The sequence below is a fragment of the Physella acuta genome, unplaced genomic scaffold (genome assembly GCF_028476545.2).
Source record: "Physella acuta isolate Inbredline_101_S28 unplaced genomic scaffold, ASM2847654v3 ptg000419l, whole genome shotgun sequence".
In the NCBI taxonomy this organism is placed as follows: Eukaryota; Metazoa; Mollusca; class Gastropoda; family Physidae; genus Physella; species Physella acuta.
The window spans coordinates 133,228-150,957 of record NW_026731938.1 but is presented as its reverse complement, the minus strand read 5'-3'; the positions used below and the strand labels follow the sequence as shown (position 1 = coordinate 150,957).

The 17,730-nt window shown below is 42.6% G+C and overlaps 1 protein-coding gene across 5 annotated transcripts in view; it reads right to left on the bottom strand.

Annotated features, from left to right (window-relative positions):
- Nucleotides 1–21: 21 nt before the first annotated feature.
- Nucleotides 22–17,730, bottom strand: part of LOC131942693 (hydroxysteroid 11-beta-dehydrogenase 1-like protein) — a 34,182-nt gene continuing 16,473 nt past the window's right edge. For 3 of the 5 annotated variants that reach the window (XM_059302601.1, XM_059302598.1, XM_059302599.1), the window contains 7 exons: nt 12,145–12,245; nt 8,726–8,856; nt 5,584–5,682; nt 5,331–5,461; nt 4,963–5,045; nt 4,161–4,298; nt 22–858 (listed from right to left, as the gene is read on the bottom strand). In XM_059302601.1, the coding sequence (XP_059158584.1) occupies nt 629–858; nt 4,161–4,298; nt 4,963–5,045; nt 5,331–5,461; nt 5,584–5,682; nt 8,726–8,856; nt 12,145–12,229 (897 nt within the window). In that variant the 5' untranslated portion in view covers nt 12,230–12,245 and the 3' untranslated portion in view covers nt 22–628. Of the gene's footprint in view, nt 859–4,160; nt 4,299–4,962; nt 5,046–5,330; nt 5,462–5,583; nt 5,683–8,725; nt 8,857–12,144; nt 12,246–12,611; nt 12,722–13,007; nt 13,569–17,730 lie in introns of those variants that run through there. The other 2 variants (XM_059302600.1, XM_059302602.1) reach the window with 2 other exon arrangements.

Here is a 17,730-nt window from a genome sequence, read left to right as displayed (position 1 = left end):
ATAAGCAACTCCAACAATTCAGTAAATGTAACCATTTTATTCAACATCATGTTTATTATAACTCAATGTAACTTGACATCAATCATATGGAATACGTCAAATAAACAGCAATGTAAGCTAAAACAGGACTAGACGCTTAATATGTATCACAGTATAGGAGACAGTATAGTCAATGCTAGAATACTAACTCAGTTGCAATAAATAGATCATTCATACTGTCACTATTATACACCTACACACACTCAAACACACATACAGATACACATACATACACACACTAACAGACACACACGCCTACTCACATATAGACACATACATACACACCAACAGACACTCATTCCTACACACATACAGATACAAACATACATACACACATACACATAATCAACAGACACTCATTCCTACCCACATACAGACACATACACACACATCAACAGACACACACACACCTACCCACATACAGACACATACACACACATCAACAGACACACACACACCTACCCACATACAGACACATACACACACATCAACAGACACACACACACCTACCCACATACAGACACATACACACACACATACACCAAGAGACACACACTCCTACCCACATAGCTAACTACAGACACGGCATTCATCGGTCCATGACCATCTTGATAAAAATGTAGTCCATGGTCTCAGGGAACAAACTCCGCATGAAGGAGAACGTCCACGTCGTCCAGAAAGGATAGAAGACGTTCTTCTGTCGTCTGGCGCCCGCCTCTACGATAGCCAGGGCCGTGTCCTGGGGGGATGCGGCGCTGACCGCTTGCAGGGTCTTGTCCTGTTTGTTGTTCTGTAGCTGGTTCAGCGCGTTCTCTGTCCCTGCTCACATAGATAAGGTGTTAGAGGCTAACAAACATGGGATATTAGAGGCTTACAAACATGGGATATTAGAGGCTTACAAACATGGGATATTAGAGGCTTACAAACATGGGAGATTAAAGGCTCACAAACATGGGATATTAGAGGCTTACAAACATGGGGTATTAGAGGCTAACAAACATGGGATATTAGAGGCTTACAAACATGGGATATTAGAGGCTTACAAACATGGGATATTAGAGGCTTACAAACATGGGAGATTAAAGGCTCACAAACATGGGATATTAGAGGCTTACAAACATGGGGTATTAGAGGCTCACAAACATGGGATATTAGAGGCTTACAAACATGGGATATTAGAGGCTCACAAACATGGGATATTAGAGGCTTACAAACATGGGATATTAGAGGCTCACAAACATGGGGTATTAGAGGCTCACAAACATGGGGTATTAGAGGCTTACAAACATGGGGTATTAGAGGCTTACAAACATGGGATATTTGAGGCTTACAAACATGGGATATTAGAGGCTCACAAACATGGGGTATTAGAGGCTCACAAACATGGGGTATTTGAGGCTCACAAACATAGGATATTAGAGGCTTACAAACATGGGATATTAGAGGCTTACAAACATGGGGTATTAGAGGCTTACAAACATGGGGTATTTGAGGCTTACAAACATGGGATATTTGAGGCTCACAAACATGGGGTATTAGAGGCTTACAAACATGGGGTATTTGAGGCTTACAAACATGGGATATTTGAGGCTCACAAACATGGGATATTAGAGGCTCACAAACATGGGGTATTAGAGGCTTACAAACATGGGGTATTTGAGGCTCACAAACATGGGATATTTGAGGCTCACAAACATGGGATATTAGAGGCTTACAAACATGGGATATTAGAGGCTTACAAACATGGGATATTAGAGGCTTACAAACATGGGATATTTGAGGCTCACAAACATCGGATATTAGAGGCTTACAAACATGGGATATTAGAGGCTTACAAACATGTGGTATTAGAGGCTTACAAACATGGGATATTAGAGGCTTACAAACATGGGGTATTAGAGGCTTACAAACATGGGGTATTAGAGGCTTACAAACATGGGCTATAAGAGGCTTACAAACATGGGATATTTGAGGCTCACAAACATGGGGTATTAGAGGCTTACAAACATGGGGTATTTGAGGCTTACAAACATGGGATATTTGAGGCTCACAAACATGGGATATTAGAGGCTCACAAACATGGGGTATTAGAGGCTTACAAACATGGGGTATTTGAGGCTCACAAACATGGGATATTTGAGGCTCACAAACATGGGATATTAGAGGCTTACAAACATGGGATATTAGAGGCTTACAAACATGGGATATTAGAGGCTTACAAACATGGGATATTTGAGGCTCACAAACATGGGATATTAGAGGCTTACAAACATGGGATATTAGAGGCTTACAAACATGTGGTATTAGAGGCTTACAAACATGGGATATTAGAGGCTTACAAACATGGGGTATTAGAGGCTTACAAACATGGGGTATTAGAGGCTTACAAACATGGGGTATTAGAGGCTCACAAACATGGGATATTTGAGGCTCACAAACATGGGGTATTAGAGTCTTACAAACATGGGGTATTTGAGGCTTACAAACATGGGATATTTGAGGCTCACAAACATGGGATATTAGAGGCTCACAAACATGGGGTATTAGAGGCTTACAAACATGGGATATTTGAGGCTTACAAACATGGGGTATTTGAGGCTTACAAACATGGGCTATAAGAGGCTTACAAACATGGGATATTAGAGGCTTACAAACATGGGATATTTGAGGCTTACAAACATGGAATATTTGAGGCTCACAAACATGGGGTGTTAGAGGCTTACAAACATGGGGTATTAGAGGCTTACAAACATGGGATATTTGAGGCTCACAAACATGGGCTATAAGAGGCTTACAAACATGGGATATTTGAGGCTCACAAACATGGGATATTAGAGGCTTACAAACATGGGATATTTGAGGCTTACAAACATGGGATATTTGAGGCTAACAAACATGGGATATTAGAGGCTTACAAACATGGGATATTAGAGGCTTACAAACATGGGATATTAGAGGCTTACAAACATGGGGTATTTGAGGTTTACAAACATGGGGTATTAGAGGCTTACAAACATGGGGTATTAGAGGCTTACAAACATGGGGTATTAGAGGCTTACAAACATGGGATATTAGAGGCTTACAAACATGGGATATTTGAGGCTTACAAACATGGGATATTTGAGGCTCACAAACATGGGGTATTAGAGGCTTACAAACATGGGGTATTTGAGGCTCACAAACATGGGATATTTGAGGCTCACAAACATGGGATATTAGAGGCTTACAAACATGGGATATTAGAGGCTTACAAACATGGGCTATAAGAGGCTTACAAACATGGGATATTAGAGGCTTACAAACATGGGATATTTGAGGCTTACAAACATGGAATATTTGAGGCTTACAAACATGGGATATTTGAGGCTCACAAACATGGGGTATTAGAGGCTCACAAACATGGGGTATTAGAGGCTCACAAACATGGGGTATTAGAGGCTTACAAACATGGGGTGTTAGAGGCTTACAAACATGGGGTATTAGAGGCTTACAAACATGGGCTATAAGAGGCTTACAAACATGGGATATTAGAGGCTTACAAACATGGGATATTTGAGGCTTACAAACATGGAATATTTGAGGCTCACAAACATGGGATATTAGAGGCTTACAAACATGGGGTATTAGAGGCTTACAAACATGGGGTATTAGAGGCTTACAAACATGGGATATTTGAGGCTCACAAACATGGGATATTAGAGGCTTACAAACATGGGTTATTTGCGGATCACCTACCACCACTCACCTATAAGACCTAGTGTACACAATTCTACCACTACTCACATATAAGAGTGTATACAGTTCTACCACCACTCATCTATAAGACCTAGTGTACACAGTTCTACCACTACTCACCTATAAGACCTAGTGTACACAGTTCTACCACCACTCACCTATAAGACCTAGTGTACACAGTTCTACCACCACTCACCTATAAGCCCTAGTGTACATAGTTCTACCACCACTCACCTATAAGACCTAGTGTACACAATTCTACCACCACTCACCTATAAGACCTAGTGTACATAGTTCTACCACCACTCACCTATAAGACCTCGTGTACACAGTTCTACCACTACTCACCCATAAGACTTAGTGTACACAATTCTACCACCACTCACCTATAAGACCTAGTGTACACAGTGTCACCGAGACGTCTTGCTCTAGGAAGATAAATTGACTTCTCAGAGACTCGAAGAATCCGTGGAGCGCGTGCTTAGACGCCGAGTAAGAGGCGAGATAGGGGTGGGGGACTTTACCTGGGGAAGTACAGAAATACACGGCTAGTGTCGAGATAGGCACATACACATAGTTCTGCTATATCAAAGATTACTGACACAACAGGTGCGAGCTGTGAGAGAGACTTTGTGCCAGAACAATTTGATGAAATAGATACTAAAATGGGACGGACATTCAAGATAGAATTAGAGAAAAGTTACAGAAATAAAATGGGAGTGATCTCCCCCTAAATTTCTCGTATATTCGTACTTTACAATTAGTGTTGGAATGGAACTTAGAGTGATATCGGGGTTTAGAAATATTGAACCACTCGGTTTTTTAGAATACACATTGTGGTGAACATTTCTTATAATATATTGTATGAGAATATTATATGCAATTTTATTACCTAATTCTAAAGGTTTTTTTAGAAATCGGAGATACGGCGAAACAGGCCTAACCGTTAATAAATTTTTCACCCCCTTAAACTCACTTTAAATAAAATAGAATCGTGTAGAAAAAGGAAATGCTTCCACAAAAGTGATTAGAAAATCATCAAATTCTTATGATTTTTTGAGAAGTTTAAGTTTGAGTTATTTCCTTGTTGACTTTCTGTAATGTTGAGAACTGTGGTATTTGAGTATGTAGAGTGGTTGGGGTGGAGTCGTTCCAACACACTAAATACATCAGAATGTCCTGACTTACCCAGCATGCTGTTGACGACCACTAAACTTCCTTTGTTTGCTATCAGCTGTGGCAGGGCGTGAGAGGTCAGGTGTACATACGACCTGGTACAGAGCAGATAAACAGCAGGTCAATGGCTTGCTAGGGTCATGTGTGGTACAGAGGTCAAAGGTCTGGGTAGGGTCATGTGTGGTACAGAGGTCAAAGGTCTGGGTAGGGTCATGTGTGTTACTAGAGGTCAAAGGTCTGGGTCAAGAGATTAGAGTTCCAGTTATGTGTAGGTAAAACTATTGCTAAGTCTTTTTAAAGAGTACACTTTACTTCTACTTCCAAAGTATACTTTTCTATGAATGTGCAATTTTTAACGTTTAAAATGGATTGCTACTCACCGGAAGTTGATATCGATAGTTTTATCAAAGGAAGAAATGTTTTCATTGGTCCCCAGAAACTGAACGATTGGCTGGCTGGTGATGTGATTCAAGACTAGGATATCCAGACCGCCAAGGGAGGCGATCGCTTCCTGTGGTAGAGAGAAGCCATGCTAGGTTAGAGACGTGGGACCACAGCAGATATATGGCTAATGACTAAATACCTTTAAACCAAGCCTGTGACCTATAAGGACAACCTGTGACCCCCACATACCTGTATGACAGCAGCAGTAGAGTTGAGCTGGCCCATGTCTGCAGGTATGGCGTGATGTGTCAGATTATTTGGACTAAGCTGCTTACATCTCTCTGTCACCTGAAGTAGTAATGGTTGCATGACTAACGATCTCGAACTTATGCTAGCCAGATTTAATTACAATAGGCATATGGTAGACATGGTTTCAGTTGTGACATGCCTGGCGCATCACAACATAACGGACATCACGTGCTCTAAGGATGACATCCCGTACACACGTGAGTACATCTGGCGTGGCTGGCATACGTTAGTACACCTGTCTGACACACGTGAGTACACCTGTCTGACACACGTGAGTACACCTGTCTGACACACGTGAGTACATCTGGCATGTCTGACACACGTGAGTACACCTGTCTGACACACGTGAGTACATCTGTCTGACACACGTGAGTACACCTGTCTGACACACGTGAGTACATCTGTCTGACACACGTGAGTACATCTGGCATGTCTGACACACGTGAGTACACCTGTCTGACACACGTGAGTACACCTGTCTGACACACGTGAGTACATCTGTCTGACACACGTGAGTACACCTGTCTGACACACGTGAGTACATCTGGCATGTCTGACACACGTGAGTACACCTGTCTGACACACGCGAGTACACCTGTCTGACACACGTGAGTACACCTGTCTGACACACGTTAGTACACCTGTCTGACACACGTTAGTACACCTGTCTGACACACGTGAGTACACCTGTCTGACACACGCGAGTACACCTGTCTGACACACGTGAGTACACATGTCTGACACACGTGAGTACACCTGTCTGACACACGTTAGTACACCTGTCTGACACACGTGAGTACATCTGGCATGTCTGACACACGTGAGTACACCTGTCTGACACACGTGAGTACACCTGTCTGACACACGTTAGTACACCTGTCTGACACACGTGAGTACACCTGTCTGACACACGTTAGTACACCTGGCATGTCTGACACACGTGAGTACACCTGGCATGTCTGACACACGTGAGTACACCTGTCTGACACACGTGAGTACACCTGTCTGACACACGTGAGTACATCTGGCATGTCTGACACACGTGAGTACACCTGTCTGACACACGTGAGTACATCTGTCTGACACACGTGAGTACACCTGTCTGACACACGTGAGTACATCTGTCTGACACACGTGAGTACATCTGGCATGTCTGACACACGTGAGTACACCTGTCTGACACACGTGAGTACACCTGTCTGACACACGTGAGTACATCTGTCTGACACACGTGAGTACACCTGTCTGACACACGTGAGTACATCTGTCTGACACACGTGAGTACATCTGGCATGTCTGACACACGTGAGTACACCTGTCTGACACACGCGAGTACACCTGTCTGACACACGTGAGTACACCTGTCTGACACACGTTAGTACACCTGTCTGACACACGTTAGTACACCTGTCTGACACACGTGAGTACACCTGTCTGACACACGCGAGTACACCTGTCTGACACACGTGAGTACACATGTCTGACACACGTGAGTACACCTGTCTGACACACGTTAGTACACCTGTCTGACACACGTGAGTACATCTGGCATGTCTGACACACGTGAGTACACCTGTCTGACACACGTGAGTACACCTGTCTGACACACGTTAGTACACCTGTCTGACACACGTGAGTACACCTGTCTGACACACGTTAGTACACCTGGCATGTCTGACACACGTGAGTACACCTGTCTGACACACGTGAGTACACCTGTCTGACACACGTGAGTACACCTGTCTGACACACGTGAGTACATCTGGCATGTCTGACACACGTGAGTACACCTGTCTGACACACGTGAGTACACCTGTCTGACACACGTGAGTACATCTGGCATGTCTGACACACGTGAGTACACCTGTCTGACACACGTGAGTACACCTGTCTGACACACGTGAGTACATCTGGCATGTCTGACACACGTGAGTACACCTGTCTGACACACGTGAGTACACCTGTCTGACACACGTTAGTACACCTGTCTGACACACGTGAGTACACCTGTCTGACACACGTTAGTACACCTGGCATGTCTGACACACGTGAGTACACCTGTCTGACACACGTGAGTACACCTGTCTGACACACGTGAGTACACCTGTCTGACACACGTGAGTACATCTGGCATGTCTGACACACGTGAGTACACCTGTCTGACACACGTGAGTACACCTGTCTGACACACGTGAGTACACCTGTCTGACACACGTGAGTACACCTGTCTGACACACGTGAGTACACCTGTCTGACACACGTGAGTACACCTGTCTGACACACGTGAGTACACCTGGCATGTCTGACACACGTTAGTACACCTGTCTGACACACGTGAGTACACCTGTCTGACACACGTGAGTACACCTGTCTGACACACGTGAGTACATCTGGCATGTCTGACACACGTGAGTACACCTGTCTGACACACGTGAGTACACCTGTCTGACACACGTGAGTACACCTGTCTGACACACGTGAGTACATCTGGCATGTTTGACACACGTGAGTAGACCTGTCTGACACACGTGAGTACACCTGTCTGACACACGTGAGTACACCTGTCTGACACACGTGAGTACACCTGTCTGACACACGTGAGTACATCCGGCATGTCTGACACACGTGAGTACACCTGTCTGACACACGTGAGTACACCTGTCTGACACACGTGAGTACAGCTGTCTGACACACGTGAGTACACCTGGCATGTCTGACACACGTGAGTACACCTGTCTGACACACGTGAGTACACCTGTCTGACACACGTGAGCACACCTGTCTGACACACGTGAGTACACCTGTCTGACACACGTGAGCACACCTGTCTGACACACGTGAGTACACCTGTCTGACACACGTGAGTACATCTGGCATGTCTGACACACGTGAGTACATCTGTCTGACACACGTGAGTACACCTGGCATGTCTGACACACGTGAGTACACCTGGCTGACACACATGAGTACACCTGGCTGACACACGTGAGTACACATGGCTGACACACGTGAGTACAACCAGCGAGGCTAGCAGCTGACTTGTCCACTACCTCTCAGTTACCTGACGCAAGTTTAGACGTACCTTGAGCAGAACATCTTTCCTCCTGGCTGTGACTGCGACCTTTGCCCCCAGCCTGGCGTACTGGTATGCCAGCTGTTCCCCTATACCAGTACTCGCTCCCGTCACCAGCACGCGCTTGCCCTTCAGTGTCTCTGGGGATGTGCGACAAGTGGGTAACGGAGCTAAACCAGTGGGTAACGGAGCTTAACCAGCGGGTTAACGGAGCTTAACCAGCGGGTTAACGGAGCTAAACCAGTGGGTAACGGAGCTAAACCAGTGGGTAACGGAGCTTAACCAGCGGGTTAACGGAGCTTAACCAGCGGGTTAACGGAGCTAAACCAGCGGGTTAACGGAGCTAAACCAGCGGGTTAACGGAGCTAAACCACTGGGTTCACGGAGCTAAACCAGCTGGTTAACGGAGCTAAACCAGCGGGTTAACGGAGCTTAACCAGCAGAAATGATTAACATTAGCATCAAGCGGGTTACACAAAACGTATCATACATATTCTAATGTAATTGATTACCTAGCTAATTTAATGAGACAAATTAAATTTGAGTAAGGTGTTGCAGACAGGTGAGATCACACAACTTCAGCCCACGTGACTCGCCCGCCGTCACACCTCGTCATTAAAGGCCAGAGTCCCACTCAACCGAAGACACAGTTTTATGTACCCCCCCCCAACACAATGCTACATGTGTCACGTGCATTCAATATTAGACCCTCTCCCCTGATGTAGATCACTCTGTCTAAAAAAAAAATTAAACGTGTGACGTCATTTACAATCGACCTATGTAATAGACACCTTCTACGTTATGGACACCATCTAATTGACACCATCTAATGGATACTATCTAAATAATAGACACCATCTAAGTAATGAAAACCATCTAATGGACACCATCTAAGTAATGAAAACCATCTAATGGACACCATCTAAGTAATGAAAACCATCTAATTGACACCATCTAAGTAATATGTAGATACCACACATAATCTCATCACGCATCAACTTTAATCCCCTATTTTTGTCACTTCTCTCATGGGTCTAAAACATCATGACGTAGATTAAAATTGTATGAACTTGTGTGAAATGATAAGCTACATCTATTTTATTTCAACACTGACAAAAAAATCAACTTAACAACAAGGAGGTCAAGGTCGACGCTCAAGTGTAACGGTTGTTCTAATACACTCCAGCACAAGAGGGCCGGAAACAAAACCTCTTGTCGTCTGGTCTCAAGCCGGGCAGTCACGTAGCTGGGTTAAGTACAGCCGCGCATGTACCAGCTACTGGTGTAGTGTTGTTGTACCAGCTACTCGTTATGTGTCGTTGTACCAGCTACTTGCGTAGTGTTGTTGTACCAGCTACTGGTGTAGTGTTGTTGTACCAGCTACTGGTGTAGTGTTGTTGTACCAGCTACAGGTGTAGTGTTGTTGTACCAGCTACTGGTGTAGTGTTGTTGTACCAGCTACAGGTGTAGTGTTGTTGTACCAGCTACTGGTGTAGTGTTGTTGTACCAGCTACTCGTTATGTGTCGTTGTACCAGCTACTTGCGTAGTGTTGTTGTACTAGCTACTGGTGTAGTGTTGTTGTACCAGCTACTGGTGTAGTGTTGTTGTACCAGCTACAGGTGTAGTGTTGTTGTACCAGCTACAGATGTAGTGTTGTTGTACCAGCTACAGGTGTAGTGTTGTTGTACCAGCTACAGGTGTAGTGTTGTTGTACCAGCAACTGGTGTAGTGTTGTTGTACCAGCTACTGTTGTAGTGTTGTTGTACCAGCTACTGGTGTAGTGTTGTTGTACCAGCTACTGTTGTAGTGTTGTTGTACCAGCTACTTGTGATGTGTTGTTGTCCCAGCTACTGGTGTAGTGTTGTTGTACCAGCTACTGGTGTAGTGTTGTTGTACCAGCTACTGGTGTAGTGTTGATGTTCCAGCTACTGGTGTAGTGTTGTTGTACCAGCTACTGGTGTAGTGTTGTTGTACCAGCTACTGGTGTAGTGTTGTTGTACCAGCTACAGATGTAGTGTTGTTGTACCAGCTACAGGTGTAGTGTTGTTGTACCAGCTGCAGGTGTAGTGTTGTTGTACCAGCTACAGGTGTAGTGTTGTTGTACCAGCTACAGGTGTAGTGTTGTTGTACCAGCTACTGGTGTAGAGTTGTTGTACCAGCTACTGGTGTAGTGTTGTTGTACCAGCTACTGGTGTTGTGTTGATGTACCAGCTACTGGTGTAGTGTTGTTGTACCAGCTACAGGTGTAGTGTTGTTGTACCAGCTACTGGTGTAGTGTTGTTGTACCAGCTACTCGTTATGTGTCGTTGTACCAGCTACTTGCGTAGTGTTGTTGTACTAGCTACTGGTGTAGTGTTGTTGTACCAGCTACTGGTGTAGTGTTGTTGTACCAGCTACAGGTGTAGTGTTGTTGTACCAGCTACAGATGTAGTGTTGTTGTACCAGCTACAGGTGTAGTGTTGTTGTACCAGCTACAGGTGTAGTGTTGTTGTACCAGCAACTGGTGTAGTGTTGTTGTACCAGCTACTGTTGTAGTGTTGTTGTACCAGCTACTGGTGTAGTGTTGTTGTACCAGCTACTGTTGTAGTGTTGTTGTACCAGCTACTTGTGATGTGTTGTTGTCCCAGCTACTGGTGTAGTGTTGTTGTACCAGCTACTGGTGTAGTGTTGTTGTACCAGCTACTGGTGTAGTGTTGATGTTCCAGCTACTGGTGTAGTGTTGTTGTACCAGCTACTGGTGTAGTGTTGTTGTACCAGCTACTGGTGTAGTGTTGTTGTACCAGCTACAGATGTAGTGTTGTTGTACCAGCTACAGGTGTAGTGTTGTTGTACCAGCTGCAGGTGTAGTGTTGTTGTACCAGCTACAGGTGTAGTGTTGTTGTACCAGCTACAGGTGTAGTGTTGTTGTACCAGCTACTGGTGTAGAGTTGTTGTACCAGCTACTGGTGTAGTGTTGTTGTACCAGCTACTGGTGTTGTGTTGATGTACTAGCTACTAGTGACGTGTTGTACCAGCTACTGCTGACATGTTGTATTGTACCAGCTACTGGTGATGTACTGTGCGTTATCTTGTGAGTGTGACGTGTTGTTTTACCAGCTACTAGTGGCATATTGTATCACTGGTACAGTACGTCTTACAGTCCCACACATTTGTCTGTCTATGACAGCTTTGTTTTACAGCTAACAGTGCCGTCTTATTGAATACATGTGTCTGTATGTATTGTTTCTCTCTGATATTTAAGAGAAATACACCCCCCCCCCCACGCACACAAGTCTGAATACCGTACAGCACGTCACGTTCTAGCGAGATTCACATTTTGTAGATGAGTGCCGGATTACATTTTCAATCCCCTGTATCTAGCTAGCGGGCGAATACTTGTAAATGAAAGTTCTGACCATAGACGTGGTATCGACTAGTTTCGACTCACCTAATTGGCTGTCATCAAAGAAAGACCGCGCCAACATCAGCCCCACAAGTAGGGCCGCCACAGCGCCGACCCAGTTCCTCATCATGGACACAGGCTTGGTGCTGTAATGGAACAACTTTGATGCACCGTTCAAAGAAAACATTACATTTGATGGAGCCGTAATTAGCTCGCTCCATCCTCGCTACTAAAAGCATCAAAAATGGAATAGAATTAATTGATAGAAAATTAAAGTTTCATTTTATAAATAACATCCCTCTACGGTAACCATTGATTTGATAATTACAATGTATAATAAGGCGAATAATAATTTGATAATAAAATATAAATTATATATATATATAAATTATATATATATATATATATATATATATATATATATATATATATATATATATATATATATATATAAACAGGTAGTAAAAAACGAGCGTCACGTCAAATAGGGTAGCAATAGCGCAACAAATTACAGGCTATATCTGTCAGAAGTTGCAGACAAAGACGGCTGGTGTACACGTCAATCAATACAAGGCTTAACTGTGTGACCATCACACCAGGGGACAATCAACATCAACCGCCGATAACCTCAGACTACAGAGATTTTTACCAACCTTCAACTCTCATTATAATCAGCCTAATTAGGTCACTAGACCGTCTGATTATCATTACAAACTACCTCTCTCTATCACACACATTTATGTCTTATATACATATAGTTAAAAATAAATGTATATATATAGGCCTATATATATATATATATATATATATATATATATACATATATATATATATATATATATATATATATATATATATATATATATATATATATATATATATATATAACATTTGCGAGCACTACTTACTGTACATGAATATCAAGTAGAGATAGAACAAAAAGCGTGTAGAACGCAGAGCAAGGCCTGAATGATCTTGTCAGCAAACATATTGTTGTGTTGTATAAAGCGTGCTATCTGCTACAGCAACTGTGTTATTAGAGCTATCTGCTGGTGTAATTGTGGTGGCGAGACGTGGTCTACTTGACGCCATTATCTTTACGATCATCTGATACCGTCTGTACCTCTGTCGGTTCTCGTGCACCAGAATAAATATCTGTCTAAGTCACCTTGGATCAAGTCATGTATCTGTACTATCTGCTACTACATCGACACGCGTCGTGTGTGCTGAGTGAATTGTGTAACAATATATTGAGTGGTTGAAGTTTAAATGTGTAGTACACAGATGGAAAACATAACGGAAACAAGCAACTGCTGGAACTGTTTCAGACCGACAAATGAAAACATTTTGTTGCCCTCCTCTGGACTGCCATGCCGGCAGTGTATGTTTACATAAGTCGGAAATCTTGGCTGGTCTTATAAAAACACGGAGTTCTCCCCGCTATGTTTTGTTTGCTAGCCTGCATCCATTTTCAGAGTCGGCCGTGACGCGTTCATGCCGGGATTGAATCAAGTTTCGTTTCGTGGCTCCATCGTTTTTCGTGCGTTTAGCTTTGTCTGTAGTGTAACCAACACATTGCGTATGTCGACTGATGCGTTTTACTCTGTTTATAGGCTTCAGTTAATAATAGTTAAAATATAGCTACAGCAATATTCTTCAGGGAATAAAAACTTTGTGGAATTAAAGGGAATTATAAAATAATGTAAAAGGAAAGAGAGAGAAAAGCGAATGAGTGAGAAAAAAAGTGAAAGAGAAAAAAGTGAATGAGTGAGAGAAAAGTGAAAGAGAAAAAAGTGAATGAGTGAGAGAAAAGTGAATGAGAGAAAAGTGAATGAGAGAAAAGTGAATGAGTGAGAGAAAAGTGAAAGAGAAAAAAGTGAATGAGTGAGAGAAAAGTGAATGAGAGAAAAGTGAATGAGAGAAAAGTGAATGAGTGAGAGAAAAGTGAATGAGAGAAAAGTGAATGAGAGAAAAGTGAATAAGAGAAAAGTAAATGAGAGAAAAGTGAATAAGAGAAAAGTGAATGAGAAAAAATCAATGAGTGAGAGAAAAGTGAAAGAGTGAGAGAGAAGTGAATGACAAAAAAGGAAACGAGAGAAAAGTGAATGAATGAGAGAAAAGTGAAAGAGAAAAAAGTGAATGAGTGAGAGAAAAGTGAATGAGAGAAAAGTGAATGAGAGAAAAGTGAATGAGTGAGAGAAAAGTGAAAGAGAAAAAAGTGAATGAGTGAGAGAAAAGTGAATGAGAGAAAAGTGAATGAGAGAAAAGTGAATGAGTGAGAGAAAAGTGAATGAGAGAAAAGTGAATGAATGAGAGAAAAGTGAATGAGTGAGAGAAAAGTGAATGAGAGAAAAGTGAATGAATGAGAGAAAAGTGAAAGAGAAAAAAGTGAATGAGTGAGAGAAAAGTGAATGAGAGAAAAGTGAATGAGAGAAAAGTGAATGAGTGAGAGAAAAGTGAATGAGAGAAAAGTGAATGAGAGAAAAGTGAATAAGAGAAAAGTAAATGAGAGAAAAGTGAATAAGAGAAAAGTGAATGAGAAAAAATCAATGAGTGAGAGAAAAGTGAAAGAGTGAGAGAGAAGTGAATGACAAAAAAGGAAACGAGAGAAAAGTGAATGAATGAGAGAAAAGTGAATGAGTGAGAGAGAAATGAATGAGAGAAGGTAAACGAGAGAAAAGTTGAATGAATGAGAGAAAAGTGAATGAGAGAAAAGTGAATGAGTGAGAGAGAAGTGAATGAGAGAAAAGTGAATGAGAGAAAAGTGAATGAGTGAGAGAGAAGTGAATGAGAGAAAAGTGAATGAGAGAAAAGTGAATGAGTGAGAGAAAAGTGAATGAAAGAAAAGTAAATGAGTGAGAGAGAAGTGAATGAGAGAAAAGTGAATGAGAGAAAAGTGAATGAGTGAGAGACAAGTGAATGAGAGAAAAGTGAAAGAGCGAAAAGTGAATGAGTGAGAGAAAAGTGAATGAGTGAGAGAAAAGTCAATGAGAGAAAAGTGAATGAGTGAGAGAAAAGTCAATGAGAGAAAAGTCTATGAGTGAGAGAGACTGAGAGAGAGAGAGAGAGAGAGAGAGAGAGAGAGAGAGAGAGAGAGAGAGAGAGAGAAAGAGACAGAGAGAGAGAGGAAAGCGAAAAAGTGAGATGAAATTCTGAGAGAAAATGTGTATATAAATAAAAGATGAGAAGCCAGAGAGACTAATGAAGAACTAATCTGATTAGACACCGGAAGAGCCAAGTTTGATGACTCACTACTGGCACGTGCTTTACAGACATGCGCACTGTTAACACAAGCTCGTGGGGATGAATAACGAAGGAAAATTGTTCCAGAAATGATCCAAGCACGGAGAAGACAGAAAGTGGAATCAAATTGGCCAGCTCGGCATAGCACTAGATCGTCACTGAGATTTTATCGGGGCCGCCATTTTGTTTTTCCATGACATGTTTGAGGAATAGGCACCAGAATATGTTTATATCAAAACATTGGGATAGAAATAAAATTAGGGGTTTCTAAATATCAGAATAAGATTAAAATTAGGGCTATCAAAACATTGGGATGGAAATAAAATTAGGGGTTTCTAAATATCAGAATAAGATTAAAATTAGGGCTATCAAAACATTGTGATGGAAATAAAATTCTAGAATATTTGGAATCGGCTGGAGAATAAATCAATAGATGTGATATCTTGGCTGTCAGTCAACCAATCACTGACTAGAAAAACACGAACTAAGTTAACTTTGATGGCCTCACGGTTAACAAGAGTCGGCACAAGATGTGGGGAGGTGTGTGGGTAGATGGATGGGGAAGTGTGGGGAGGTGTGGGTAGATATGGGGAGGTGTGGGTAGATATGGGGAGGTGTGGGGAGATATGGGGAGGTGTATGGTTGATATGGGGAGGTGTGGGTAGATATGGGGAGGTGTGGGTAGATATGGAGAGGTGTGGGGAGATATGGGGAGGTGTGGGGAGATATGGAAAGGTGTATGGGTGATATGGGGAGGTGTGGGGAGATATGGGTTGGTGTGGGGGTATGGGGAGGTGTGGGGAGATGCATGGGGAAGTATGGTTACATTAAAAACTTTTCAATAACATGATTTTTAAAGTTATCTTTCTGTCAAAACTTGCGTAACTACTTGGCGTCGTGAAAGAAACCAAATTGTTTGGGCTGTTGAAAAAATATAAGACAAGGGACATTACTTAAGTAGCAGTAATACAACGTGTCTAGGCCAAAGGACATTACTGGGGTTCAGTAACACCACGTGTCTAAGCCAAGGGACATTACTTGTGTAGCAGTCATACAACGTGCCTAAGCCAAGGGACATAACTTGTGTAGCAGTAATACAACGTGTCTAAGCCAAGGGACATTACTGGGGTTCAGCAACACAACATGTGTCTAAGCCAAGGGACATTACTGGGGTTCAGCAACACAACGTGTCTAAGCCAAGGGACATTACTGGGGTTCAGCAACACAACGTGTCTAAGCCAAGGGACATTACTGGGGTTCAGCAACACATCGTGTCTAAGCCAAGGGACATTACTGGGGTTCAGCAACACATCGTGTCTAAGCCAAGGGACATTACTGGGTTCAGTAACACAACGTGTCTAAGCCAAGGGACATTACTGGGTTCAGTAACACAACGTGTCTAAGCCAAGGGACATTACTGGGTTCAGCAACACATCGTGTCTAAGCCAAGGGACATTACTGGGGTTCAGCAACACATCGTATCTAAGAGAGCCCCCATGATAAATTATTTCGTCCTCCTGGCCCTGCAATGTTTACCAAAATTTGTTTCAGCTGTCACAAGTTATTGGTTTTCTACTGGTTTTCTTCTAGTTTTCTATTGGTTTTCTACTGGTTTTCTTCTGGTTTTCTCCTGGTTTTCTCCTAGTTTTCTCCTGGTTTTCTCCTAGTTTTCTCCTGGTTTTCTCCTAGTTTTCTCCTGGTTTTCTCCTAGTTTTCTCCTGGTTTTCTCCTAGTTTTCTCCTAGTTTTCTACTGGTTTTTTTCTGGTTTTCTCCTGGTTTTCTCCTGGTTTTCTCCTAGTTTTCTCCTAGTTTTCTCCTAGTTTTCTCCTAGTTTTCTACTGGTTTTCTTCTAGTTTTCTATTGGTTTTCTACTGGTTTTCTTCTGGTTTTCTCCTGGTTTTCTCCTAGTTTTCTCCTGGTTTTCTCCTAGTTTTCTCCTGGTTTTCTCCTAGTTTTCTCCTGGTTTTCTCCTAGTTTTCTCCTGGTTTTCTCCTAGTTTTCTCCTGGTTTTCTCCTAGTTTTCTCCTAGTTTTCTACTGGTTTTCTTCTGGTTTTCTCCCGGTTTTCTCCTGGTTTTCTCTTAGTTTTCTCCTAGTTTTCTACTGGTTTTCTTCTGGTTTTCTCCTGGTTTTCTCCTAGTTTTCTCCTGGTTTTCTCCTAGTTTTCTCCTGGTTTTCTCCTAGTTTTCTCCTGGTTTTCTCCTAGTTTTCTCCTGGTTTTCTCCTAGTTTTCTCCTGGTTTTCTCCTAGTTTTCTCCTAGTTTTCTACTGGTTTTCTTCTGGTTTTCTCCTGGTTTTCTCCTGGTTTTCTCTTAGTTTTCTCCTAGTTTTCTACTGGTTTTCTTCTGGTTTTCTCCTGGTTTTCTCCTGGTTTTCTCTTAGTTTTCT